The sequence below is a fragment of the Thamnophis elegans genome, chromosome 12 (assembly GCF_009769535.1).
Source record: "Thamnophis elegans isolate rThaEle1 chromosome 12, rThaEle1.pri, whole genome shotgun sequence".
Taxonomy (NCBI): Eukaryota; Metazoa; Chordata; class Lepidosauria; order Squamata; family Colubridae; genus Thamnophis; species Thamnophis elegans.
Window position 1 is genome coordinate 38,244,113 of NC_045552.1, and position 26,300 is coordinate 38,270,412.

Here is a 26,300-nt window from a genome sequence, read left to right on the forward strand (position 1 = left end):
GATTTTTTCCCCTTGTTTTCCTCCCCAAAAGCTAGGTGCGTCTTATACTTTGGAGCGTCCTATACTCCAAAAAATATGGTAGAGGCATCGTGTAGGTATTCCAGCAAGGCTGAGCTTGCTTGCCCAAAAAGAGCGCCCCTGTTTCTCCTCTGCTTCCAGCCACTTTGTCTTGAGCCAATGGCTTCACCCAAGTTCCTTTCCAGTTGGGTCTGCTTGCCACCTCTTCCTTCCTTCCCCAAATGCAGTTGACTCCCCTCTGGCTCTGGAGCCATCTCTGCTAGCTCAGCCACGTTTCCCAGGCTTTGTTTGCCTTTTTTTCCTAATTCTGTTTATGTTCTGGGGAGGCCCTGCAAGCATCCCTGAGAAGCTGTCCTGTACCTTGTTAAAGTGCTCGATGAGAATCTCCACCACGATGTTCTGGAACTTAATATTCATCATCGCCGCAACCGTGTCCTCTTGTGCACGCATGAGGGTGGGGCCAAAGATCACCCCCATGTTGGAGGGGGACATGAGATTCTCCCTGCTGTGTTCACACACACTGTCGGGAGAAGGAGAGAAAACAGAGAGTGGTTCAGCAAAGGGAAGGGCAGAAGAGACAGAGAGCAGGCAGGGGGGAACTCCTTGAAGGAGGACTTGGAACTGCCCGCTACAAGCTGAAGAGGGTGCAAAGTCAGAACCAGGGAAGTGCCAGATGCCCGGTCTCCTGGCTGCCCTGGCTAGTTGACAGAGGATGGAGGCTCTTCTCTGACCCAGCTGACCTGGAGGGCCCAGGAGAGAACAAGTCAGCAGGGCTTGTCTGGATCTTAGAGCAGCACTTGATGTTGTTCAGGGGAAATGAATTCAGCCATTTAATTTCTTCCATATACCGTATTTTTCAGAGTATAAGACGCACCCTTTTCCCTCAAAAAAGAGGCTGAAAATCTGGGTGCATCTTATACACTGAATACAGCAATTTTTTGCCTCCAGAAACCCTGTCCCCTTCACCAAAATGGCCATGCATAGCCATATGGAGGCTTTCAGAGTGCTCCTGGGGGCTGGGGAGACCGTTTTTTGCTCAGTTTTGCCCCCCCCCCAGGAGTATTCTATAAACCTCCTAAAGGGTAAGCATGCCCTTTTTTTGAAAAAAAAAAGGGGGGGGCATTTTTTGCTCATCCCCCCTCCCCCCCCCCCGGAGCACTCTACAAGCCTCCTAAAGGCTATTCATGGCCTTTTTTGGGGGGGAAAAAACAGGGCCATTTTTGGGAGATCTGCAGAGTGCAAAAACTTTTTTTTAATTTGCCTCTTCAAAATTTGGTGCGTCTTATACTCCAGTGTGTCTTATGCTCCGAAAAATACGGTAAGTCTACGTAAGCAGGAAATATTTTCCACTGCAGCTGAAGGCAACGGGAAGCACAAATATGTACTCAGAAGGCAAAACTGCGGCAGCCCGAGTACCTGACCACTGAGGGCCCCAACTCACTCTTCCACTGTCTGCTCACGTAAAAACACACAAAGATTTTGTAATGATCTATGTCTGTGATGGTGAACCTATGGAGGTGAGCAGTGTGGTGCGCATCAGGGAGGAGTATGGTGTGTGTGTTTGTGCACGCATGTGTATGTAGGTGGGCGCTTTGCATTATGGGTGCCAGCATATGTGTGTGCTATCACACACATGCACTTGCATTTTTGGCACCCAATAACAAAAAAGTTAGCCATCACTGATCTATGTCATTAAAGCCCCACTCGTCTGGATCAGAAAACATCCCCTCTCATTTGAGAAATTGTAAGCAGCCACATCTCCGTGTGTGCCAGTGGTGGGTTCCGGCTGGTACGGCTGTAACGGTAGTAGCCGGGAGCAGCTGACAGCATACCGGTATGGTGGTTTGTTTGGTCCACCCGCCTGCCCGTGTTTATACCGGTTTTTAAAGCAACTGGCCAATTGCGCACATGTGCATAGTGTGTGGCGCCTGTGCGAGCTCCAACAAGCAGCTGGGTGTGGCAGGGGTGGTGGAGTGCACATGCGTGCACAGCATGTGTACACGAAAGGACGTGCAGCCACATGAGCACTGTACCGGTAGCAACGAGGAGAGGAACCCACCACTGGTGTGTGAGTGCGTGTGCACATGTGCATGCAAAACAAAATTGCTCATAACTGCAAAATGGCAGTTATGAGCAAATTGTCAAGAGGACAGAGGGAGGGCAGCAGCATCATTTCCCCTTCTGTGGCCTTTCCGGTCCCCTGTAATTCAAAGCATGACTTCTTTGCAAAACAAGAGCATTCACAAAGTGCTTTGCAAATAAAGCTAAGAAAGAGAATCAGAGCAGACAGACAAAGAATTTTATTTCAGTCATTGACCAGTAAAAATGCAATCAATAGAATGAACAAGACAAAACTATCCCTGAGCAACAAGAACTACTGGCAACCATTTATGGGTGAAGCTTACCCATAATGTAGCAAACATTTGCTGCTTTTAAGAGAAATATTTTTTTTTCTTGATTGTTAAGCAGACGGCAAATAAAAATGATCAGAATACCCCAGAAAATTTAAATAAAAGAGCGGTATTGAACTGGTGGAAAATGCCCCCGTAGTACTGGCAGTATAGAAGAACATGAACTGTGGTTTCTATGGCACCCATATCATAGGGGCGTCATCGGGTTTCATGTGGGGGTTTTCTATATTTTCCCTTCCAGGACAGTTGGGGGAGAACATTCAATCAAGCTAAAGATGAGGTTCTGCAGAATTTGAGAAGCAGAGCATATTTTAGAAAGTTCGCTGTCTCTCTTGTGTCAGATCCGGGCTGGCTACAAAGCCACCTCTCGGTCACCATTTCTTTCCCATGCCAAGCCAAACACATACGAATACATAAACGGCCAGTTTTGTTCTCTTTGGTAAACGAGCCTTGCAGGCACACACACTTGAAGTCTACAGACACATTTCCCCTCAGAGTTCAGCAAGTTTGGCTTACAAGAGTTTCCAATCAAAGCAGCATGCTGTCAGTTTCCTCCAGCTCCGGCTTGGCGCCTTGCCGCCGTTCTGTCATCAACCGGGGAAGTTGGGGGGGACGACAAATGGGCAATTTGCTGTATACCTTTATGGCAGGATATTGGGAGGGGGGAAATTGACGGTTCAGGAAAGAAACTGAGCTGTTTGGAACCAGGTTCATCCTGATGCACTGGCACCTTCAAGGCCGCTTGCCCGGATGGTGGAAATTCACCAGTCCAAACACCTCGAAGTTTCCCATAGAAACTCAGCCGGGGTTGGATTGGCTACACAGAGACGGACCATACAGAAGGGCCAGAGAAAAACCAGGTGTTTAGTCCTGCATGGGCACACGGGAATTCTCCTTGACTTTACTGCAATCAGCATCTCTTAGTAAAAGGGCCTTTTCACATCAATCAAATGAGATTTGAGAAGTTTATTTATATGCCGCCCTTTTCCCTGGGGGGACTCAGGGCGGCTTACAACTTGAAAAGGGGGGGGGGGAAACAAACATTTAACACGTAGGACAGTACGTCATTAAAAACACAACATTCATACCATTCGGGTGGGTTACAGTCTTTAGCCCCAGGCCTGACGGGATAGCCAGATTTTGAGGGCTGTGCGGAAGGTCTGGAGGGTGGTGAGGGTGCGAATCTCCACGGGGAGATCGTTCCATAGGGTCGGAGCTGCCACCGAGAAGGCTCTCCTCCGCGTGGTTGCCAGTCGACATTGACTGGCAGATGGGACTCGGAGGAGGCCTAATCTATGGGATCTAATAGGTCGAGTGGAGGTGATTGGCAGTAGGCGGTCTCTCAAGTACCCAGATCCACTACCATGAAGGGCTTTATGGGTGACAAGTAGCACCTTGAAGCGTACCCGGAGATCGACAGGTAGCCAGTGCAGCTCGCGGAGGATAGGTGTTATGTGGGTGAAGCGAGGTGCACCCACAATCGCTCTTAGGGAAATGAGTTCTATTTCCCTAAGGGATCAGACTGGGGCTGGTCTGACACATGCAGGTGAGAAGCCAGGTGGAATTGGAGGGATTAGGCTTGTAGCAGATTCGTCAAGTTCACAAGTCAAGGAGCACAGAGTGGGGATGAGTGAGCTACTGTTACCAACACAGAACGGGTGCCAGCTGCTCCCCTGAGTAAGGCAGCGCCCAGGTAATTCATTTAGTGGTGTGAGAGCCCTTCCGTGAAAGTAGTCTCCCAGAGCACCTCAGCTCTACTATCGTGGTGCAGCTCTTGTGTGGGGAGAGGGTAGTACTCCCACCCCTTATCCTCAGAGAGCAACAACAGTTGTGTTGCCGTTTAACGTTTTGCCCTGCCTTCTTTGCCTGCTCAGACAGCAGCCTCTCGGGGGAGGGGAGGGTGGCTGGAGTGGGCTGCTTCTAGAATTCCCTCTGAACACAAATCAGACCAAGAATCAATTCCCATAGCAAGAATAGGGAAGTGTTTTGCCCCCACCTCCTCTGGGATGCTTCCGTTGATTCCCCTCCCAACTCACAGAGGTAAGGTTCCCTGGTGGCCTCTCACCCAAGTATTAGCCAGTTCTATTTCTGCTTAACCGTATAGTTGGATCCAGCAGGGGAAGAGGGACTTTTATGGTTTTGCTGGAAGTGGCAAAGAACTGCAGAATCAGCAGGAGGAACATGGGCCAGTCCTGGAGTCTGGGGAAGGCTTGGATGAGGGCTCTGCATTGGAGGAAGAGAGGGGGCCAGGGCCATTTGGGAGTTATGTGCTGCCTCCGGAGCCTCCCAAGTTGGACAGCAACAAGGCAGAGGAACAGACTCCGCCTGTTCCCAGTGTGCGCATGGACAGAGCTGCCAGAAAGCAAGAACAATTAAAACAGAAGGGACGACTCAGGAGTAAGGTTTGGAGGTGATCGGCCCCTGCCATAGGACATAAAGGAGGAGCAAAGGCACATGAGCATTTGCAGGAAGCAACTTGGTTCATGATGGTCAGTTTACCTTATAAAACTCTGTTTGGACACTGCTCCATATGGCCTTGCCAAGCTAATTGCCAATTAAGTCTTCGGCAGCGTGTCAAGGAAGATAAAGGTGGGTGCTTATCAGCCTTATTCCAAAGGACTTTGGCAGCCTACTGTAGGACTCTTTACAACTATTTGGGACTCATTACAGGCTGTGAATGAACATAATTCACAGCCTTTGAAATAACAAAAGGGGTTTTGGATCTAATCGTGTGCTTTTTATTGTATCAGGAAGCCTAGGTCAGAACACATGACAGAAGAGAGATGGGAAAAGGAACATCCCAGAATAAAGAGAAGAACTGGATTGGGTTCACCTGGGGGACAAAGGAGAGTCCCGCCTGAGATGTCCACTCTCCAGGATGCCCCACCTTGGCTTCTCAATGAACTCAGGGGCTCAATTGCCAGGAGACTCTCCGGACCCAACAGCTCAGAGAAGAACTGGCCAAACAGTTTTGGAACAAGGAGACCAAGGGTGAAAGGATCCCTACAGAGATGTGATGGAACTGGAGAGCATCATCCAAGGTTCCAAGACGAAAGTCCAACCTGCCAAAAGCAGTTTCCTCTGCAAGCAGTCAGCTCCAGATTTTATTGGAACAGAAAATGTTTTTCTAAAACTAACTTTTCTAAAGAGAGGCTCCCGCACCTTCTCCAGGGTTTTGCTGGGATGACAACCTCATCTATTGCAGATGTTTATCGCAATAGGCTGGGATCGGGCACAGTGTAAAGTTTTCTGAATAATTCCTTGTGCCTTCAGCCTCACACTTACTCCCCACCTTGATGAAAGCAAGAAAGCCATGTAATGCAAAGCACAGCCACTCGGTACAACTGAAAATTGGCAACATTTACCAAGAGAGGAGCAACACAAGGCATTAGGAAGGCGTGCCCAATGGAAATCCTGCACAGGCTCCAAAACTAGCTTGCACCAAAGAAATCAGAGCCACTAATTGCTGAGCAATCACAGAACCTGGAGGGTGAGAGATGAGGGCTGGACTTCCCTCCCCTTCCAGCAGGAGAGACACAGACAAGCAAAACCAAAGGAAACTAGGTTGGAAAAGAAACCTCTCAAAGAAACCTTGGCTAAACAGATGGGCAATTTAGTTTTCCAGAAAACGTGTTGTAAAGCTGTCCTGTGGGCAGTTGGAAAATAGCTAGAATTGCATGTAATTTGCTTGGTTTTGGATGTGCCAGCTGCATGGAGTCAGACCATGAAGATCTTAACCATGATTTACTGCTTAATGTTAAGTGAGAAAAACCAAGCCAATTGTGATTCCTTCAAAGGAAGGAAGGAATCCTGCTTCAAAAGATTGGTTCCAATCTTCAAAAAGGAGGGAAACACCACAGATGCAGAAAACTACTGACCAATCTTCCTGACATCAATACCTGGGAAGATCCTGGAACAAATAATCAAACAATAGATCTATGAACATCTAGAAATAAGCAAAGATATAACCAGAAGCCAACATGGGTTTGTCAACAACAGATCATCATGCCAAACAAATCTTATTTCATTCTTTTACAAACTGACAAAATTAGTGGAGCAGAGAAATGCTTTTGACAAGTATACTTGAATTTCAGTAAGGTATTTGACAAAGTAGATCCCAACCAGGGTAGGGCTGAGGATTATGCTCAATTCTTGGCGGACAAAGTAGCTCGGTTTCGATCGGACTTGGACTCCACCGCAGTAGATCCAGCTGAGACACAGGAGGATCATTTGCCACATCAGTTCTGGGTTGAGTTCCAGGAAGTTGCCTCTGGGGATGTGGACAAGGCCATCCGAGCTGTAAGTGCCTCCACTTGTATTCTGGACCCGTGTCCCTCCTGGCTGGTGGCCAACAGCAGGGAGGTGACACATGGCTGGATCCAGGCGGTTGTCACCGCCTCCCTTCGGGAGGGGCACTTCCCCGCCGCGCTCAAAACGGCGGTGGTGAGACCCCTCCTAAAGAAACCATCGTTAGATCCAGCCATCTTAAACAACTTTCGTCCTGTCTCCAACCTTCCCTTTATCGGGAAGGTTGTTGAGAAGGTGGTGGCCTTTCAGCTTCGACGGGCCTTGGAGGAAGCTAGTTATCTTGACCCCTTCCAGTCCGGCTTCAGACCTGGTTACAGCACAGAAACCGCTTTGGTCGCATTGACCGATGATCTCTGGAGGGCCAGAGATGGAGGCTATGCGTCCATCCTGGTTCTCCTTGACCTCTCAGCGGCTTTCGATACCATCGACCATGGTATCCTTCTGCGACGACTGCGGGAGGTGGGAGTGGGAGGCACTGTTTTGCGGTGGTTCTCCTCCTACCTCTCGGACAGGTCGCAGTCGGTGTTAGTAGGGGGGCAGAGATCGTCCCTGAGGCCCCTAACATGTGGAGTACCTCAGGGTTCGGTCCTATCCCCCCTACTATTTAACATATACATGAAACCGCTGGGCGAGATCATTCGGAGGCACGGGATAAAATACCATCAATATGCGGACGATACGCAATTGTATCTGTCCGCCCCGTGCCAACTCAATGAAGCGGTGGACGTGATGAACCGGGGTCTGGAGGCCGTTAAGAACTGGATGAGTGCTAACAAACTGGTGCTCAACCCGGATAAGACCGAGTGGCTGTTGTGTTTCCCCCCCAATAATTTGGCTAATACACCAACGCTTAGGCTGGGGGGTCAAATTTTATACCCCTCAGATAGGGTCCGCAACTTAGGAGTCCTCCTGGATCCACAGCTGACTTTTGACCATCAGCTGTCAGCTGTGACCAGGGGGGCATTTGCCCAGGTTCGCCTGGTCCGCCAGTTGCGGCCCTACCTAGATCGGGGGGCCCTCACAACAGTCACTCGAGCCCTTGTGATCTCTAGACTGGAATACTGCAATGGGCTCTACATGGGGTTGCCCCTGAAGTGCATCCGGCGACTACAGCTAGTCCAAAATGCAGCCGCGCGAGTGATAGTGGGCGCACCTCGGTTCGCCCACGTTACACCTGTCCTCCGCGAGCTGCACTGGCTGCCTGTTGGTCTCCGGGTGCGCTTCAGGATAATGATGACCATCTTTAAAGCACTCCATGGTAGTGGATCTGGGTACTTGAGAGACCGCCTTCTGCCGATTACCTCCCTAAATCGACCAATCAGATCGCACAGACTGGGCCTCCTCCGAATTCCATCTGCCAGTCAATGTCGACTGGCGACCACACGGAGGAGAGCCTTTTCTGTTGCTGCCCCGACCCTATGGAACGAGCTCCCCATGGAGATCCGCACCCTCACCACGATCCAGACCTTCCGCGCAGCCCTCAAGATCTGGCTCTCCCAGCAGGCCTGGGGATAGGCTTCCAATTACCCGCCCGAGTGTTTGATTGCTGAATGAAAGTTGTGTTTTATTATTTTTCTTTTGTTCACAAAGTGTTTGTTTTGACCTTGCACTTCCCCTCCCCTGTGGTTGTAAGCCGCCCTGAGTCCCCTCAGGGAAAAGGGCGGCATATAAATCCCAATAAAACCAAACCAAACCAAACCAAACCAACTTCTTAGTAAATTAGTAAGAGGAGAGGAGAGAAGAGAAGAGAAGAGAAGAGAAGAGAAGAAGAGAAGGGAAAGATACATTTTTGGACTAATCTTTGCCAAGCCATTTCAGAGAGAGAGAGAGAGAGAGAGAGATCTTAGGCAAGGAAGGGACAAATCAATGGCCAGGGCCAATTAAGAATGCCAGTTAATTTTGGCTGAGTCACAGTCTGAAGTGGGTGACTCAGGTCTGTGTCTGGTCAGCATCTTGCTGGTATAGAGCAGCTGTTTAGAAATATGTGGGTGCTGTGTAAGGAAAATGAGAACCAGGCAAATCCAACCAACCTTCTTGGTTTGGGACTTTTTCTTTTCTTTTACAGTGTCAGATAAGTACTTATTTCTTTAAATAAACAAGGCATGGGATACTGTAATGTAAAAATCAGCCTGTTTAGTGTAGCGGTTAAGGAGCTGGCCTAGAAACCGGGAGGTGTTTTTCAGGAGGCAACTAGACTTCTTTTTAAGCACCTTTGGGATAACCATGACTTGGATGACGGGTGGCACACAGAGCCATATTTGGTAGCACGCCAGCTGTCAGTTCTGGCGCGCTTGCATATGCCAGCCAGCTGATTTTTTGCCTTCTGGAGGGCAAAGGGAGGCCATTTTCACCCTCCCCAGGCAAATGACCAGCTGTCTGCAAGGAATATAAGTCCTTCCCTTCCCCGCTATCCTGTCAGAGCTGAAGAAGCTTCTTGGATGATTTCAGGCAGCCCACCGAGAGGAGCCGGAGCTGAAATCCCAGTAGAGTGGAGACGCAGCACAATAAGGGGAGGAGTCGGGGTGCCTCTGGTGGGTGGGGGAGGCCCTTGAAGGTCCGGCACATCCCAGGGATCTTTGTTGCTCAGGGGCTGAAAATCCTGCTTGGATTTCAACAGAGGCGATTTTCAGTTCCTGAGTAAAAATTCCCAGGGTCTCCAGCAGGGGTGGGTTCTGGCTTCTTCTACTGTCGGTTTGCTCAGGGATGTGATTCGGGCGCACATGTGCTTGATGTGCATGTGCAGTAGGTTAAAAAATGCTTCTGCACATGCACAGAATCCAAAAAACAAGATCGCCGCGCTAGAATCGGTTCGGGGATGTGGCCGGCCGAGTTACTGCCTACTCGGCTGAACTAGGCTGAACCGGTAGGAATCCACCTCAGGTCTCCACCAGTGCCCAAGGAACCCCACGCTCCTTCTGTCTGCTTAACGACCAAAGCTAGGAGTGCCACAATTGCAGTAGCTGAGGATTGCATGGCCTGGGCAGCCATGGGATGTCTCGCTTAACTGCTTCGCTCAATGACTCAGTTGGGGTTAAAGTTGAATTGTGGTTGTAAATCGAGGACTACATGTAAGAAGGGCTGCTAGCTGCTTGGAAATGGATGGAACCTCAGCGTTGACAATTTAATATTTAGCTTTTTTTTAAACAGGTAAGAGATGCATATACACACACGATGCCTCTGAGCAACTTCAGCTGTTTTTCCCAATAACCCATCGTGCCCTGCTGTCTTTGATAATAAAACGTTTCTGCATTTTTCTGTAAATGTATTTCAGATGTACCGTATTTTTCGGAGTATAAGACACCCCGGAGTATAAGACGCCCCAAGATTTTAAAGAGGTAATTTAAAAAAAAAAAAAAGTTTTTGCACTCTGAAGGCCTCCCAACCCTTCTGCACACCTATTTTTTTTTTAAATGGGCCATGCAGAGAGTTTGAGAGGCCTGCAAAGTATTCCTGAGTGCCAGGGGCCAAAAACGAGTTAAAAATGCACCATTTTTCATGAAAACGGGCCTGTTTTTTTCCAAAAAAAAGGGTCATGCATGGGCCTTTTTTCGCTCGTTTTTGCCCTTCCCAGTCCTCAGACCTCCCAAACCCTCTGCATGTCCATTTTTTGAGAAAAATGAGATGAGGTGGGGGCGGGGTTTCAGAATGCCAAAAATGTGGTATTTAGTGTATAAGATGCACCCAGATTTTCACCCTCTTTTGGGGGGGGAAAAGGTACATCTTATATTCCGAAAAATAGAGTACTTAAAAGGTTTGATGCTCTTCTTGGAATGAGACACATCGCTCTTACAACCTAACCTGGCCCTGCTATGGGAATCCTAGGCTGTGTTGCCTTACAATACCCAGCACCCCCAGCTCAGAGGGGTCGGAGCTCAGCAAAGCATGAAGAGCTATGTGGCCCAAGAAGAATGGCTCAACGGGCTGGCTGGAATGACTCATCGAGGAAAGAAACAAGTGAGTCAGGAAGGAGAGTCCAGGCCAAAAAGGGGGCCTCTCAGTGTATAAAACACAACTTCACAAAAGGGGTTGTTAGTTGCGAAGTCGTGTCTGACCCATTGTGACCCCCATGGACAATGTTCCTCCAGGCCTTCCTGTCCTCTACCATCCTCTGCAGTCCATTTAAGCTCATGCTGACTGCTTCTGTGACTCCATCCAGCCACCTCCTTCTCTGTCGTCTCATTCTTCTTTTGCCCTCCGTCGTTCCCATTTGACTCTTCTCCAGGGAGTCAAAAGGGGAGGGGTCCTCTATAAGTGATTTCGGGAGAGAGGAGAGGACAGGGAGCCCAGCATGCTGTGGTCCATAAGGGTTGCAAAAGGCAGACATGAATTAGAAACTCAACAACAACAACAACCTCTACAAATATCACTAGTGCCAAAAAAAAAAAGGCCTCCAAATGGAAATGTGCTTACTTCATCCCCAATTCCAGCATGCTTTATCTGGAAGACAAGGTGGCCATGTCACGCCTCCTCGTTTCTGGAATAGCTACTAAGTACATTCACCACTCAAGCTGCTTAGACACCATCGGCTCCTACTCCACTTCCCTCCCCTCCAGCAAAAGAGGTCAAAACTCCAGAAGAACTTGTTGCTGAGGTTTCAGATCAGCCCCCACTTACTGGACCAGGTGCCTGATGAGCAGCTCGGACATCTCTCGGTTCTTCTCTGGGAGTTTATAAACCAGGGAATGAATGGCTCCCAGCCTGTAATCCAGGTTCTCAGACTCTGCAAGGGGGGAAAAAAATCATCATCATCATCAGGTCCACGGGGGCTTCCTTCCTTGCATGGAGGGCAATTTGACCAGGCTCGGGTTAGACTCCTTCCTAACTTGGTGTCGCCTCCCTTTCTATTAACAAATCTGGGAAATTATGTAACTGGGATGAGGCCCTGTGGCGCTGGAGGAAAACGGGGGAATTGGGGTAGGTCGGTTTCCAGTATAGTTAGACTATATGCCCTGGAGCTATATAGTCTATATGTTTTTAAAACCTGGAATTCATTGTTGTTTCAATCAATCAGAATAGAGCTGGAAATGACCTTGGAGGACTTCTAGTCCAACCCCCTGCACAAGCAGGACACCCTATACCTGTGAAGAGCTGAGGTGGCGCAGTGGTTAGGGTGCAGTACTGCAGAACACTTCAGCTGACTGTTATCTGCAGTTCAGCGGTTCTAATCTCACCGGCTCAAGGTTGACTCAGCATTCCATCCTTCCGAAGTGGGTAAAATGAGGACCCAGACTGTGGGGGCAATATGCTGACTCTGTAAACCGCTTAGAGAGGGCTGAAAGCCCTATGAAGCGGTATATAAGTCTAGCTGCTATTGCTATTGCTATTGATGGCAAACCTATGGCACGCGTGCCACAAGGGGCACACGGAACCATTTGTTAGGGCACACGAGGCATTGCCCTTACAGCTCCAGTGCGCATGCATGCGCTGGCCAGCTAACTTCGGCCTTCTTTTAAGGCTGTTTTTCACCTTCTGGAGGCTTCAGGATGCACTGGAGCTGCCAGGGAAACAGCTTTCCCACCACCTTCCCTAAGTCAGGCCAATGGACGAAATTGGGGTCAAGCGATGGTTTCTTTAGGGAGGGAGCACTGTGAAAGGCCGGCAACAGCATTGCTTCCCCTCCTGCAGTGAAGAGTTGATCAGTGCTTGCACCCATTTGAATGGCTGGAGATGGGTTCCCAAGTGAATTGTAAAAGAAACTCTGGATTGCCCAGCAATGTTTTCACTCCCCAGATGCCTCCAGCTCCTAACTCCATTTTTCTCAAGGGGTTCCTGGGACAACAGACAGCAGAGCAAAACCCTTTTTCCAGAAGGCCCCCAAAATGTCCCCCTTGCTTGGGGACAGAAGCAGCGTCTGATAGCTGGCTGAAAGAGCACTGATGGGGGGGGGGCTTATTCTGAAGGGCTTGGAGTGACAGCTGCTTCCTATCCATCAACCTAACATTATTTTCATTTATTAAACCCTCCCATACTACCACCTCTTACAATACTAGACACCACAGTATCCACGGTATCCACACCTTCAAATTTCTATGTTCTATCATATCTGAAGACCTGAAATGGACACCTAACATCAAAAATGTCATCAAAAAAGCGCCAACTCAGGAAACTCAAACTGCCCAAGTAGCTGTTGATTCTGTTCTACAGAATCATTGAGTCTGTCATCTGCACCTCCATAACTGTCTGGTTTGGCTCTGCAACCCAACAAGGCAGACACAGACTTCAGAGAAGAATCAGAACTGCAGAAAAAAACAATTACTGCCAATCTGCCTTCCATGGAGGATCTGTGCACTGCACGAGTCAAAAAGAGGGCTGTGAAAATATTTACAGACCCCTCGCATCCTGGACATAAATCAACTCCTACCCTCAAAATGACGCTATAGAGCCCTGCACACCAGGACAACTAGACACAAGAACAGTTTTTCCCCAAATGCCATCACTCTGCAATACAAATAATTCCCTCACCACTGTCAAACCCTTCACTAAGGCTGCATTACTATTACTATTAGTCTTCTCATCGTTCCTATCACCCACCTCCTACTTATGACTACAGGACTGTAACTTTGTTGTTTGCATCTGTACAATTTATACTGATTGTTTCCTGACTGCTTATTTGTACCCTATGACTATCATTAAGTGTTGTACCTTAGGATTCTTGATGAATGTATCTTGTCTTTTTATGTACACTGAGAGCATCTGCACCAAAGACAAATTCCTTGTGTATCCAATCACACTTGGCCAATAAAGAATTCTATTCTATTCTGTATTCTGTTCTGTTCTATTCTATTCTAAACACATTCTTATGCTGCTGCAATTGGAAACAATTTTCAGTGGGCATATGAATATAAATGTAAACATTAAAGACCCAGGCCCTTCTCAGAGAGCAGCACAGGGTATCAAACTTCCCAGCTGTGGAGAAAGATCCTCCACAGCCAAAGTATCAGAGGGAAACTGGGAAATAAAATCCCATAAAACAGCAACTCCGAGGCGGGAAGCCTTGGGGAGCTCATTAGAGCTGAAGCTCAAGCCAAGCCAGACAACATGATTAGCGATTACCAGACTCAACGTATTCGATTACAGCTTGGTAATTCAATGCAAATGAGGATGGTCAGAATGGCTGGGAGATTTCATGGTGCATTATCTGAACTGCTCTAAGAGGGCACAGAACAATCCATTTATCAATTTGGAAAATAACTCCGTCAGTCTCCAAGTGTCAGCACATTCATTCTAGAAAAAGGCCTCGTAGTTTTTTAAAACAAAAAGTCAAAATGCCCAGGACTGCAATTTCTCCATCTAAGATTGATCCCTCCCGCTGCATAATTAAAGCAGAGATTGTAAGAAGGAAGGGAGAGTAATGGGAAAAAAGAGAGCCGTGAAAATATCTACAGACCCCTCGCATCCTCGATATAAATTGTTTCAACTCCTACCCTCAAAATGACACTATAGGATACTGCACACCAGAACAACTAAACACAAGGACAGTTTTCCCCCAAATGCCATCACTCTGCTTAACAACTAATTCCCACAACACTGTCAAACTACTTACTAGGACTGTATTACTATTATTCTTCTCTTCCTTCCTAGAATCTATCTATCCCCACTTATGACTATAACCATGTTACTTGTATCTTTCAATTTATATTGTTTTTATTTGTTTCCTAGTATGATTTGATAGCTTATTAGTAACCTTGACTAAGTGTTGTATCTTTTTATTCTTGATGAATGTATTTTATTCTCCTTACGTAACCTGAGAGCATCTGCACCAAAGACAAATTCCTTGTGTGTCCAATCACACTTGGCCAATAAAGAATTTTATTCTATCCCATAAATAATCTCATACATGGGGACTAAGTCCAGGAGGCAAGAAACCTGGGGAAAAAAACAATTCAAGAGCCTCCACTTGAATTAACTGATTAACAAATGAGGAATAAGAAGACCATCTGCAATTTCTCAGAGTCTTATATTTATCTCTTAACATTGATCTTCCCGAAGTCTATTCCCACCATGGGAAATAATATTTACAGTTCAGAAACACTCTCTCCTCCCCCTGTCCCCCCGCCATTCCTACCCCCAGAAATCTGCCTGTGGTTTCAATGAGGAGAGGAAAACACAGCCAAAGCACAGCCGTCTGGCTCTGTAAATCGCCCCCTCCCTCCCCCCCTGGACACTTTCCAATTTTGGCCTTTTACTTCTCTCATCAATATTCTGAAACGGACTACTGCCCACCGCTTTTACGGATTTCACCACTAATTAACTTACACTGCTATTTTATGTTGGCATTTTAAGGTTTTATTATATATGTTTCCATTTCATTTTTGTCACTGCCTTGAGCACCATTTTGAAGAGAGGCAAGACCCAACAAGACACAAAGAAACAGCTAAAGGCAAAGGAAAGCCAATTTATTTTAATGGTAAGTTGTGGTTAAGCACTTAGTTTACTTACAGTTCAAACCAAATCTGTTGTTCCCGTATAGAAACTCACTAAAAACCATGGTTTACACTTAACCGTGATGTAGCATCAGTGGTGGGATTCAAATAATTTAACCGGTTCTCTGCCCTAATGACCAGCTGGGTAGGCGGGGCTTGCTGGTGATGTGACCGTGTGGGCGTGGCCAACTCAGATTGATGGGCATTTTGTCTTAGCTATTACAATGTAATCAGGGTTAACCGGAGAGTTTCTGTAAGCAGGGTAATAAAGATCAGGCTAGAAACAAAACCAGAATGTTTCCTTCCTGCCTTCCTTAGGATTAGCCTTGTAAAGTGGAAAGAAACAAAAGGAGATTTCTTCCAACCACTGGTTCTCCAAACTGCTTAGAAAGTTAACAACCGGTTCTCCTGAATAGGTGCCGACTGGCTGAATCCCACCATTGTGTAGCATCAATGGCAACAAAACTCCATAGCTACATTGGGGTGGGCCATACGTGCTCCATGCAAAAAAACAAAAGGACCCTGTTAATTGTTGTTTATTGGAAAGATTCTACTTGTGCTTATACCAGAAAAAAAAAGCAACCAGAAAGTTTATGCATCACATTAAGCCACAAAGTCGATGTTTATTTTGGTCCACGTGATGCATAAAGCCAACCAATATGACTTAGCTTTGCACCCACTTGCACCTTCTAGCTTTTTTTAATGGACCGTGGCTTGAAAATCCTGGTTTGGCATTTGGTGCAAGCAGAGCCGTTAACGGGAACGGCTGTTCCTGCTTTTTGTGAGCCAAAGTGTGTGTCCCACCCCCACCCCTCCACCCCCGGTTACTGAAGAGAGGAGCAGCATGGCATTTGTTCACAGCATCAGACAAAGATCTCACATTCCAGAAATGTATTTTTTCACGCCATCAGGAAAACAAACAACAACATCAGGAAACCCTCCAAAACAGCCTCCTGTTCCCCTCCCCCCCCTTCTTGGAGACTTACTGGCAGCTAAGACCAATTCTTTGTGAAGCTTGTATGTCATGACAGGTTCAGAGAGGTTCCTGAAAAGAGAAGGAAGCAACAGTGCCAAAATCAGCAACAATCAAGTGCCTTCAACACTGTGAAGGATTCTGTACTGGGGGAGGGGAGGTTATGACTCAACTGGTTGCACTGAGATTGCTCATCAGGTACCCTTTACGCTCTCATTCCCTAAGATGCCTAGGAAATTGTTCTGACCCAGGCTTCCTTAGAAAGCAAGAAGCAAAGGCTTGGTCCCTACAAAACCTCTTTTATTTACATGACTGTGAATTTCTTTCATTCACAGTCAGCAAGGCTTTAGCTTCTTTCAGTCTTTCAAAGGAATGTTTATCCACACACACCTTATCTCGTTTGGAGCGCTGACAGCTAACTAGTGCCCAAACGTAGGGCAAGGCAAACTTGGCGCACGGTCTCTTAAAAGTCACAAACAAAACTTACCACTTTTGAACCCACCAAATGAATGAATGGTTTCCTCCAAAAGCCCACTCCCTGTTCATTCCTCTTTTGTTTCTATCGGAGGGGTCAATCACCTCCAAGGTGTGGCTTTACTCCTAAGTCGACCCTGCTCTCTTAGTTGTTATTGTCTTTTGGCAGCTCTGTGGGAGCGCACACTGGGAACAGGCTCCAGCTGTTCTTCTGCCTCACTGCTGTCTAGCTCCCTCTCTGCCTCCGATGAAGAGTTCTCGTCTGAGCTTTCCTCAAACCCCAGGACTGGCCCATGTTCCTCCCCAACCTCCTCACTGTCCAACTCTGCTGTCAGCTCCGCTAGCCGCCGGCGGGCCACAACAGAAATGATGCCTTATGTATTTTTTTAAAAAAAGCACCATCCTGTTTAAATACTTGATAGAAGCATCAAACTGGCTTGATAAATGACAGGGGAGTGAATTTGCCCATCTTGTACCAATTTATGCAGCCTCATTCCCAAGCTATTAACAGCACGGCACTTCCTGTGTTCCTTCAATTTTGCCAAAGTTTTCACTACTCCACTATTCTGCTCCCATCACATGCCCAATGCATGCCAGTTGCTCTTTGCCGATGGGTGCCTCTGGCAGCAGCCACTGACTTGACTAAGTGCTGATGCACGGGTCCCCTGATGTGCTTAGCTGTGGTGAGAATAGTGGGTTTAACTACCTCTCGCCTATCTTGAGAGCAAAGGGAGAGCTTTGTTTCTATGGCTTTTAGTTTTCGATAGTCTTCTGGGATGACCAGTCTAAAATGACCATACAGGGGCAGATCTAAGACCCATATATCCCGGAAATTCAATGAAGGCACAGTCCCAATCACACCAATGTAGATTATTAAAATTTTATTTTATTTTGCTCCAATGTCTTAAAAAAAAAGGAAGTGAGGCAGAAAACAAAGCTTCCAGGCTAAATCTGCCCACTGCCAGGAGTGCGATCCTGACTGGCTCAAGGTTGACTCTCCCATCCCTCTGAGATAGGCAAAATAAAGAGCCAGGTTGTTGTGGTCAATATGCGGACACTGTAAACAACTCAGAGACGGCTGTAAAGCACTATGGAGTGGTAAGGTAAAAGGTAAAGGTTCCCCTCACACATATGTGTGACTCTAGGGGGTGGTGTTCATCTGTTTCAAAGCCGAAGAGCCAGCGCTGTCCAAAGACGTCTCCGTGGTCATATGGCCGGCATGACTAAATGCCGAAGGCACACAGAACACTGTTACCTTCCCACCAAAGTGGTTCCTATTTTTCTACTTGCATTTTTTATGTGCTTTCGAACTGCTAGATTAGCAGAAGCTGGGACAAGTAACGGGAGCTCACTCCATGACACGGGGCTAGGGATTCAAAGCGCCGAACTGCCAACCTTTTTGATCTACAAGCTCAGCGTCTTAGCGACTGAGCCACCGTGTCCCCTTGGGATGGTCTAAATGCTATTGCTATTTCCCCACCCTCTACAAAGGACAATTGTCAAATGGCAGTTGCACCTCTATTCTCCTCTTGTGCTGCTGGCACTCAACAGCCTTTCTTCCTTACAGGAAGAACCCTGGGTAACCAGCATTGTGAACAGAAGGCCACCATTTGCTGGTTTTAGGCAACTCTGGCGCAAAGCAGCGGATTCAGAGGTCACTGGCTAACTAGGCAGTATCAGGAGAGCATCGTCCACCTGGGCAATGAGATGCATCTAGGATCTGGAACACGGGCAGTTATTTGGTAGACACAAACAAGTTTTGGCAGTACCTCAGGTAGAACTTCAAGGAGCTAGTAATAGTCTTGATGTCCCAGTCATTGCTCTGGAAATCCACATCCCCTGGGCACTTAGGATCTTGAGAAGGAGAGGTAAGTGGAAAAGGTAAGTTAGCTTAATTATGCATGCATGTATATTTAACATTTGCCATGTTTCCCTGAAAATAAGACAGGGTCTTATTTTCTTTTGACCCCCAAAATAAGCACTTGGCATTTTCATGGAGGTATTACTATTTTTGAGGTGCAGGAAGCAGTGAGCATGGTAACCTCATGGCTGCTCCTGTGTTGCAATATTTTTGTGGGGGGCTTATTTTGGGGGGAAGGGCTTATTTTAGTGCATGCGCTCAAAAGCCTGATTGGGCTTATTATCTGGGGAGGTCTTATTTTCAGGGAAACAGGGTAGCCTTAGGGAAATATAGGAACATTTTTATAAAATCAACAATACAGAAGGCAAATCCCAAAGCATTACTGAGGCAGTCCACAACCTGCAGCCAAAGTTCCCACCTGAAGGGTACTTACGCCCAATTCAAAGTTGTGACAGTAGTCTCTTCCCCACCGCGAGATCACGTGACTGCACTTGGGGTGCTTGGCAAAGCTGCTGCAAAATGGGGTCACGTGACTGCAGGACGCAGCCAATGGCTGTAAATGCTAAACGCCGGAGGGCTCCCGGAAGCTCAGATGCAGGTCCCTGGTACCCCAGGGGCAGCAGTTGCTAAGCAGCCCGTCTTAAAGGCTACCTGTCAGCCTAGAATCAAGAGTAGGATGGAGGCCAAACAATGACTGAAAACAATGCAGTGCTTTCCAGAAGCCACTATGGATTTGTCTGGAATTATTCTCACCCCATCTTCTTCCCGTTAATTTGATTTATTTCTCAATAAATTGCCAAGGATGCTATAGATCCGTGATGACGAACCTACAGCATGCGTGCCACAGACGGCACACAGAGCCATATCTGCCGGCACGTGAGCCGTCAGCTCCAGCGTGCGCATGCCTTCTAGAGGGCAGGGGGAGGGCGTTTTCACCCTCCCCAGGCTTCAGGAAAGCCTCGGGAACCTGGGGAGAGCAGGTTGTGGGCTGCCTTGTTTCCAAACGTCTAGTTGGCCTGTTGGGGCCATTTTTTGCACTCCCCAGGCATTGTAGGCTTTCCTGGAGCCTGGGAAGGGTGAAAACGGCCTCCCACAGCCCCCTGGAGGAAACCGGCCCACGGTGCCTCTGCCAAAGGAAATGGAGCTTGAGAGAGCCGCATATGGCCCTGTTTTTGCTGGCAGAGGGTTGCAGGAGGTCATTGCAGCTGAAAACAGAGATCGGGAGCCAGTTTTCGCTGGCAGAGTACTCGGACAACCACAAATACCCCCGACACAAGTGATGTCAAACTACTCCCCGCCCCCCGGTTAAACACAATCCTGATGCAGCCCTCAATAAAATCGAGTTTAATACCCTTGCTATAGGTGTATTTTGACATCTAATAAAATCATCTTATAAAATACCCTATTTCTGATTTTAGCAAATCGTTTAAGCCTGTTAATTAAGGGGGTACATAGATTATGAAAATGGAAGTTCATGGATGAGGGCCACAAAGTTTAAGCATTGACTCCATTTGCTTCGACGTTTTGATGGATCAGGTGGATGAAACTGAACGGACATTTATCAGATTTGCCTTTTTCCATCCTTACTGAATGATACAAAACATGGTAGAAAGGTAGCCCCCCTAGACCAGCAGTTCTCAAAGGATAACCATGAAGTTAAATAAATGTATATTTTAAAACTTCTCTGTTTTATTTTCTAATACAGGAAAGATTGACAGACATAACCCACATAAGCCAGAGCTCATTAGGGTCCTCAGCCATTTTTAAAAATGTAAAAGGGTTCTGAGATCAGGATGTTTTATCTGCCTTAAGATTACTGAAATAAAATTTAAAATGACATTGACAAGTTCTAGGGCCGTGATGGTGAACCTATCGCACGCATGCCACAGGTCTCTGCCACGTATGTGTGGGGCGCATGCAAGGGGGCATTTTGGGACCTCGTGCAGCACCCCCATGCCCCATTTTGCCTTCCAGGTTGGTGCAGGAGGCCTTCCAGGCCCAATATGAGGAGCAGGGGGGCGGGCCCATGCATGTGTGGGGGTGGGGTGCATGCACAGGGGGATGGAGCACACAAGGGGGTGGGGGTTACATGCTTTTGGCACACAACAACAAAAGGGTTAGCCATCACTGTTCTAGGGAAAATGAATGAATGAAACCAAGGATGCCGTGAGACAAGCAGAGCACTTGAAATGTGGTCTCCATCTTATTACCGTATTTTTCAGACTATAAGACGCACCGGTGTATAAGACGGACCAAGATTTCAAAGGGTTAAGTAAGAAAAAAAGGGTTTTGCCTTCCCTCAGCCCCCAGAAGCCCTCTGCAAGCTTCAGCAGGGCTAGGACAAGGCAAAAACGCCCCCGTTTTTGCCTTGCCCCAGCCCTGCTGAAGCCTGCAGACAGCTGCTGGGGGCTGAGGGAAGGCAGAAAAAGCCTCTGTTTTGGTGAAAAACAGACAGTTTTTTGCAAAAATGGGATGAGGGGGCGGGGCTTCGGGAGGCCAAAAATGGCTGTATTCGGTGTATAAGTTGCACCAACATTTCCATGCTCTTTTATGGGGGGGAGGTGCGTCTTATACTCTAAAAAATACAGTAAGTCCCAAGTAAGATGGGAAGAATCGCCAGCCAAAATCCAGCCGGCCAGCCTCTCACTGGCGCTGCCTCTAGGGGAGACAGGAATGCTTGCTCCAGCCTGTCCTCCCACTGACCCAAAGAGATGGAAGCCGCTGCAAGTCTCATTCAGGGAGGCGGGTCACCCTCCCTTTCTATCCTGGCCATGCAGGGACCTCTTCTGCAGAAGAGATTTGAGCCTGAAACCAAACGTCCCCACTGGATGCTGGCTCCTTCCAATAGATCTCTTTCCTAAGGGAAGGAGACATTCAAATGGCACATAAAATGTTTAATTTGTCTGTGGTTCTTTTACCGGTTGGTGACCCTTTCATTGACTGAACTTGCAATGTCTCTGAAGCTCTTCCTGAAACGTACCTCCATTTCCTCTCTTGACATTGTTACAGCTGAACCTGCCTTCAAGTTATTCATTCTTCTTTATGAAGGGACCTATAATTTACTAATGACTTTAATCGCTGCTAACCCCCCCCCCACCACCACCAGAGTAGAGACTTGGCCCTGACCTTCCCACTCTCTCCTTCATCTTCATGCCTTCCTTTTTTTAACTAGGGAGGGAAATCTATCATTTTTCTTTTTTAACTCCTCTGGCAGTATTTCTGTTTTTGTTGCCTGCCCAACTGTCAGCGGCCTTTCATCATTTTTACTAGCTTTCCCCTCGGTCCCAGAAATCTAACACTGGCCCCCTTTCCTGCAAGCCTGAGCAGCTGTGATTGCTAGCTGCAATTTTTCACATTTATATACTTGTCCAATCAACCATCAGCTATTTTCCAGCTATTTAATCTTTACCAAACTCTCCTCTCCCGAACTGTTTTTGTTCCCTCTCTGTGGCTTGTGTTTCTACTTCTCTTGCCCCAGATTGTAAATCTCCATATTCAACCTAAAAAAAAAAACACATCCAAGCCCTGTGGATTTATTTTCATTTGGCAAATTGTTCTGGTTGTACTGGCAAGTAATGGGGATAGTTCCCAATTGCAGCTCAATCGCTGAAATGAGTGGAAAGTTGGAAGGTCTGGATTTACATATTTCAGATTTTCCATCAGCTTCTGCAAAATTCAAAGCTAATCAATACATTTCTGCAAACACGAATCCTCACTCTTTTATGCAAATCCTAATTCTCCAGGGGAAGCATTGAAAGGTTGAACATGGGCAGGGAGGCGGGATGGTAGAGTAGCAGATCTCTCCCTTCCCTCCCTCTCTGCAAGTTAAATCATGATGTAGTCGGGTAATGAAACATCTGCAGGAAGCAACCAAGGGCTCCGCAGTTCAACCCCTGAGCTCTGCCTATTCTCTTCTCTTGAAACTGGTTCCTCTCCACAAGTTTGTGAGCTTATTCAAGGGGCAAAATGTGTCCTGAAGATGTTACATCCAACTGCAAACATTGAGGCATTAGACTGCACCTCTTTCTAGTAACGCCCGCCATCGAACAATGGTGGAAAGGAAGCTCTTGAAGGGCCCGATCCTGTCAATGCCTCAAAAACCATCCCAGATGTTGCCAGATGATGTGGACCAAACATCTGGAGCGCCTCAGCTTGTATGGCCCCCAGTGGCACACGGGTAGCCACAACTGGAACCAGAATTTTCATTCGTATGCGAGGATATAGTTAAGTGAGTCATGCCCAATTTTATGACTGCTTGCCATGGTTGTTAAGCAAATCACTATGAATCATGCAGTCATTAAGTGAATCGGGCTTTTCCCATTAATTGTGCTGATCGCAAGTCGGCTGGGAAGGTGGCAGGTGGCGACCCCGGTGAAGGAAATAAATAATAAGTTACTCTTTTATAAAAGTTTTTAATGTATCAATAAAAGCTATGAAGTGCTTCCTGTTGCAACTTAACCACCACATGTGCTCAGTAAAACAGTAGGTGATGACTTGCTAAAAAACTAACTTCCTTTGAAAACAGAAACATACACCCGAGGCAAGGCCACCATTTGGTGAGATAGGAACATCCGCCAAACAACCTTTGACTTGTTTCTGTATTGTGAGAATTAAATTAATTGGATCTTACATCTCCCACTGGGACCCTACCGCCCTCAAAAACACAAAAGCCAATTGCCAGGCGCCTAGATTTTAAGGCTGCTGCAACGGTCAAATGTGTGAGGACCAGTCATGAGTCACTTTCTTCAGGGCCATTGCAACTTCAAACGGTCACTAAACAAATGATTGGGTTGAGAAGTGCCTATTTGCAGTAAAACACCACCAGGTTTGTCCTTCCTTCCCCTCCCTCCCTCCCCCGAGTCCAGTTTTCTATGATCTGGAAAGCAGCATGCAAATAAAAGCCATTCTACTATAACTATTATGTTAATTTAATTCCCATGAAAAAGATGATCAGAGATTAATCAGCAAACTAAAAGAGAGAGAAAGCAGTGAAATGCTGAGGCAGCGTTCAGAATGAAAAGTGGCAGTTGGGTTTCCTCAGTTCAGTGGTGGGTTCCAGGCGGTATGGGTGTACCAGCAGTAGCCGGGAACTGTGACCACCGTACTAGTACGGTAGCTCTTTTGGCCCACCTGCCTGCCCAAGTTCCAGACCTGCTTTTAAGGCAACTGGCCAATTGCGCAAGTGTGCACAGCGTGTGGTGCCTGCGCAACCTCCGACAAGCAGCTGGGTGTCGCAGGGGCGGTGGAGTGCGCAGGGGCGTGCAACACACATGCACGGCCAGGATGCCAGGGCCCCATGCAGAGTGTACCGGTAGTGACGGGGAGAGGAACCCACCACTGCCTCAGTTCCTCTCCTCTCTGGCCATTCCTTTCGGGCAGCTTCTGATCAAGACCTGTTTCTTACCAAAGAAGGCATTCAAGAGCTTCTGGACTTGGATATTGCTCCCAACGGTGCGATAGATCCCTTCCGTGGCAATTCCTGAACGGGAAGAAAAAACAAGAAACCACCCAAATAATTCATCCAAGAAAAACAAAGATCTTTATTGGGATTTGAGGAAGCTCACTAGTGCCACCATATGCCATCATTAAGGGGGGGAAAACATTTTTCAAAGGCATTTTGTAACAAACTCTGGAATAATAATTTAAAACGGAAAAGAATCCAGGAACCGCAGGCCTCTTTAAAATGATTTATTAGAACGCAGTAATTCTGAAAGAAAGAAAAAAAGCCTTTGGGGTAAATTGCCTGCAGATGTGCCATGCGAGCTCAGGCAGGTAGGACGGCCTTGTGGAGAAGCCAAAGTGAGGACTGTCCCACTCCAAGAAGTTGCACATCTGAGGAAAAATGGTCCCCAGCACTTCCAAAGTGGCTTGCAGCATCTCCTCCCTTGCAGACATTTACCACCTGAAGTAATTAGACATTGTCCCAAAACTTAAGAGCCACGAACCCTGCGAGAATCCTTCATAAAGTCCATCCTTTGTGGCCAATGACCCTCATCCACATGGGGGTCTCAGAATGCATGCAGTCTTCCATGTTCAACCATGAGATGCTGTGTGGCCGCACCAAACACAATCTATGCTGTCTTCTAATTGAATGTCCCCAGATTATCCTAGCCAAAGAATTTACAAGAATACTCAAAGAAAACAATGACAACATCTACAGCAAACTGATACTGCTGAAGTTATTGCCTTCATTTTGTTCTCTTTTTGGCCACTTGTTTAAGTTTTCTGCCAGAAACACTCTACTGTCTGGGATTTTGAGTGTTGTCTGAAGAAAGGAGCTGAACAAAACCCATTTATTTCTGTGGCACTTTTATGATGCGGCTTCTTAAAGCCAGAAACAAGAGACGCACCCATTCCTTCTGCTCTCTTTTTATTGTTTCATTCTGGAATATTAGCCATCCTGAATTTTCCTCTGAGCAATTCAGAAGTATATTCAATTCCCTTCCCAGTTCTTTTGAAATTGTATAAAATGTCACCCTTACAAAGTTTTCCGCTCTTATTTACAGCAGGTATCAAATATTTGCTTTATTTTAATGCTTCTAAAATTGCATGTCATCTTTTCAACTGATGTTTACAAGCGATAACAAACATTTGTCTCTCCACTAATTGCAACTTGCTGTTGACAGGCTGGCTTAATTCAGTGATTTGAGAATGAAGTTAAGACTACTTTAGGGCGTAACTTGCAAACTCCGCAACACTGTCCTAGAACCAAAGAATTCTTCAGATCCCACCCACTCAAATTAGAGGAATTGTCTTTGGAAGCACAAAATTATTCCTTCAGACCACTACCTCCCTCCCTATTGAGTCAGTCATCTGCGCCTCCATAACTGTCTGGTTTGGCTCTGCAACCCTTCAAGACAGACACAGACTTCAGAGGAGAATCAGAACTGCAGAAAAAACAATGACTGCCAACCTGCCTTCCATTGAGGACCTGCACACTGCACGAGTCAAAAAGAGGGCTGTGAAAATATTTATAGACCCTCTCGCATCCTGGACATAAACTGTTTCAACTCCTACTCTCAAAACGATGCTATAGGGCACTGCACACCAAGACAACTAGATACAAGAACAGTTTTTTCCTCAATGCCATCACTCTGCTAAACAAATGATTCCCTCACCACTGTCAAACTATTCACTAAGTCTGCATTACTATTACTATTAGTCTTAGTCTTCTCATCGTTCCTATTACCCATCTCCTCCCACTTATGACTGCAGGACTGTAACTTTTTGCTTGTATCCTTATGATTTATATTGATGTTGATTGTTTCCTGATTGCTTATTTGTACCCTATGACTCTCATATAAGTGTTGTACCTTATGATTCTGGACAAATGTATCTTGTCTTTTTATGTCCACTGACAGCATCTGCACCAAAGACAAATTCCTGGTATGTCCAGTCACACTTGGCCCATAAAGAATTCTATTCTATATTCCATTCCATTCCATTCTCTATTCTATTCTATTCTATATTCCATTTCATTCTCTATTCTATTCTATTTCTTATTCTATTCCATATTCTATTGTATTCTAATTTCATTCCATTCCTATTCTTATTCCTATTCCTATTCCTATTCTATTCTGGGCTCTCTCACTGGCTTTTCTGAAAATATACCCTGCTCACCCAAAGCCTCCATCAGAATAACCTGAGGAAAGGAGGACAGGAGAAGGTTGGATGCCTTTCTAACCTTTTGCCAGAACCTCTACAGGTTGTTGGGGGGGGGGGGTGTCTCAAAAGCGAGCTGATTGACCTTAAACAGCGTTTCTCAACTCCGGCAACTTTAAAAGGTCGTTTAGACTATTTCCCCTCCCCTGGGCGAGATCATTCGGAGGCAC

The 26,300-nt window shown here is 46.8% G+C and overlaps 1 protein-coding gene across 2 annotated transcripts in view; it reads right to left on the reverse strand.

Moving 5' to 3' along the window:
* The window catches only part of OPHN1 (oligophrenin 1), a 150,911-nt gene that overhangs the window by 34,583 nt on the left and 90,028 nt on the right, over positions 1 to 26,300 (reverse strand). For both annotated transcript variants that reach the window (XM_032228147.1, XM_032228148.1), the window contains exons 14-18: positions 23,873 to 23,947; positions 18,377 to 18,461; positions 16,147 to 16,205; positions 11,352 to 11,457; positions 379 to 538 (exon numbers count right to left, since the gene is read on the reverse strand). In XM_032228147.1, coding sequence (XP_032084038.1) covers positions 379 to 538; positions 11,352 to 11,457; positions 16,147 to 16,205; positions 18,377 to 18,461; positions 23,873 to 23,947 — 485 coding nt within the window. The remainder of the gene's footprint in view (positions 1 to 378; positions 539 to 11,351; positions 11,458 to 16,146; positions 16,206 to 18,376; positions 18,462 to 23,872; positions 23,948 to 26,300) is intronic.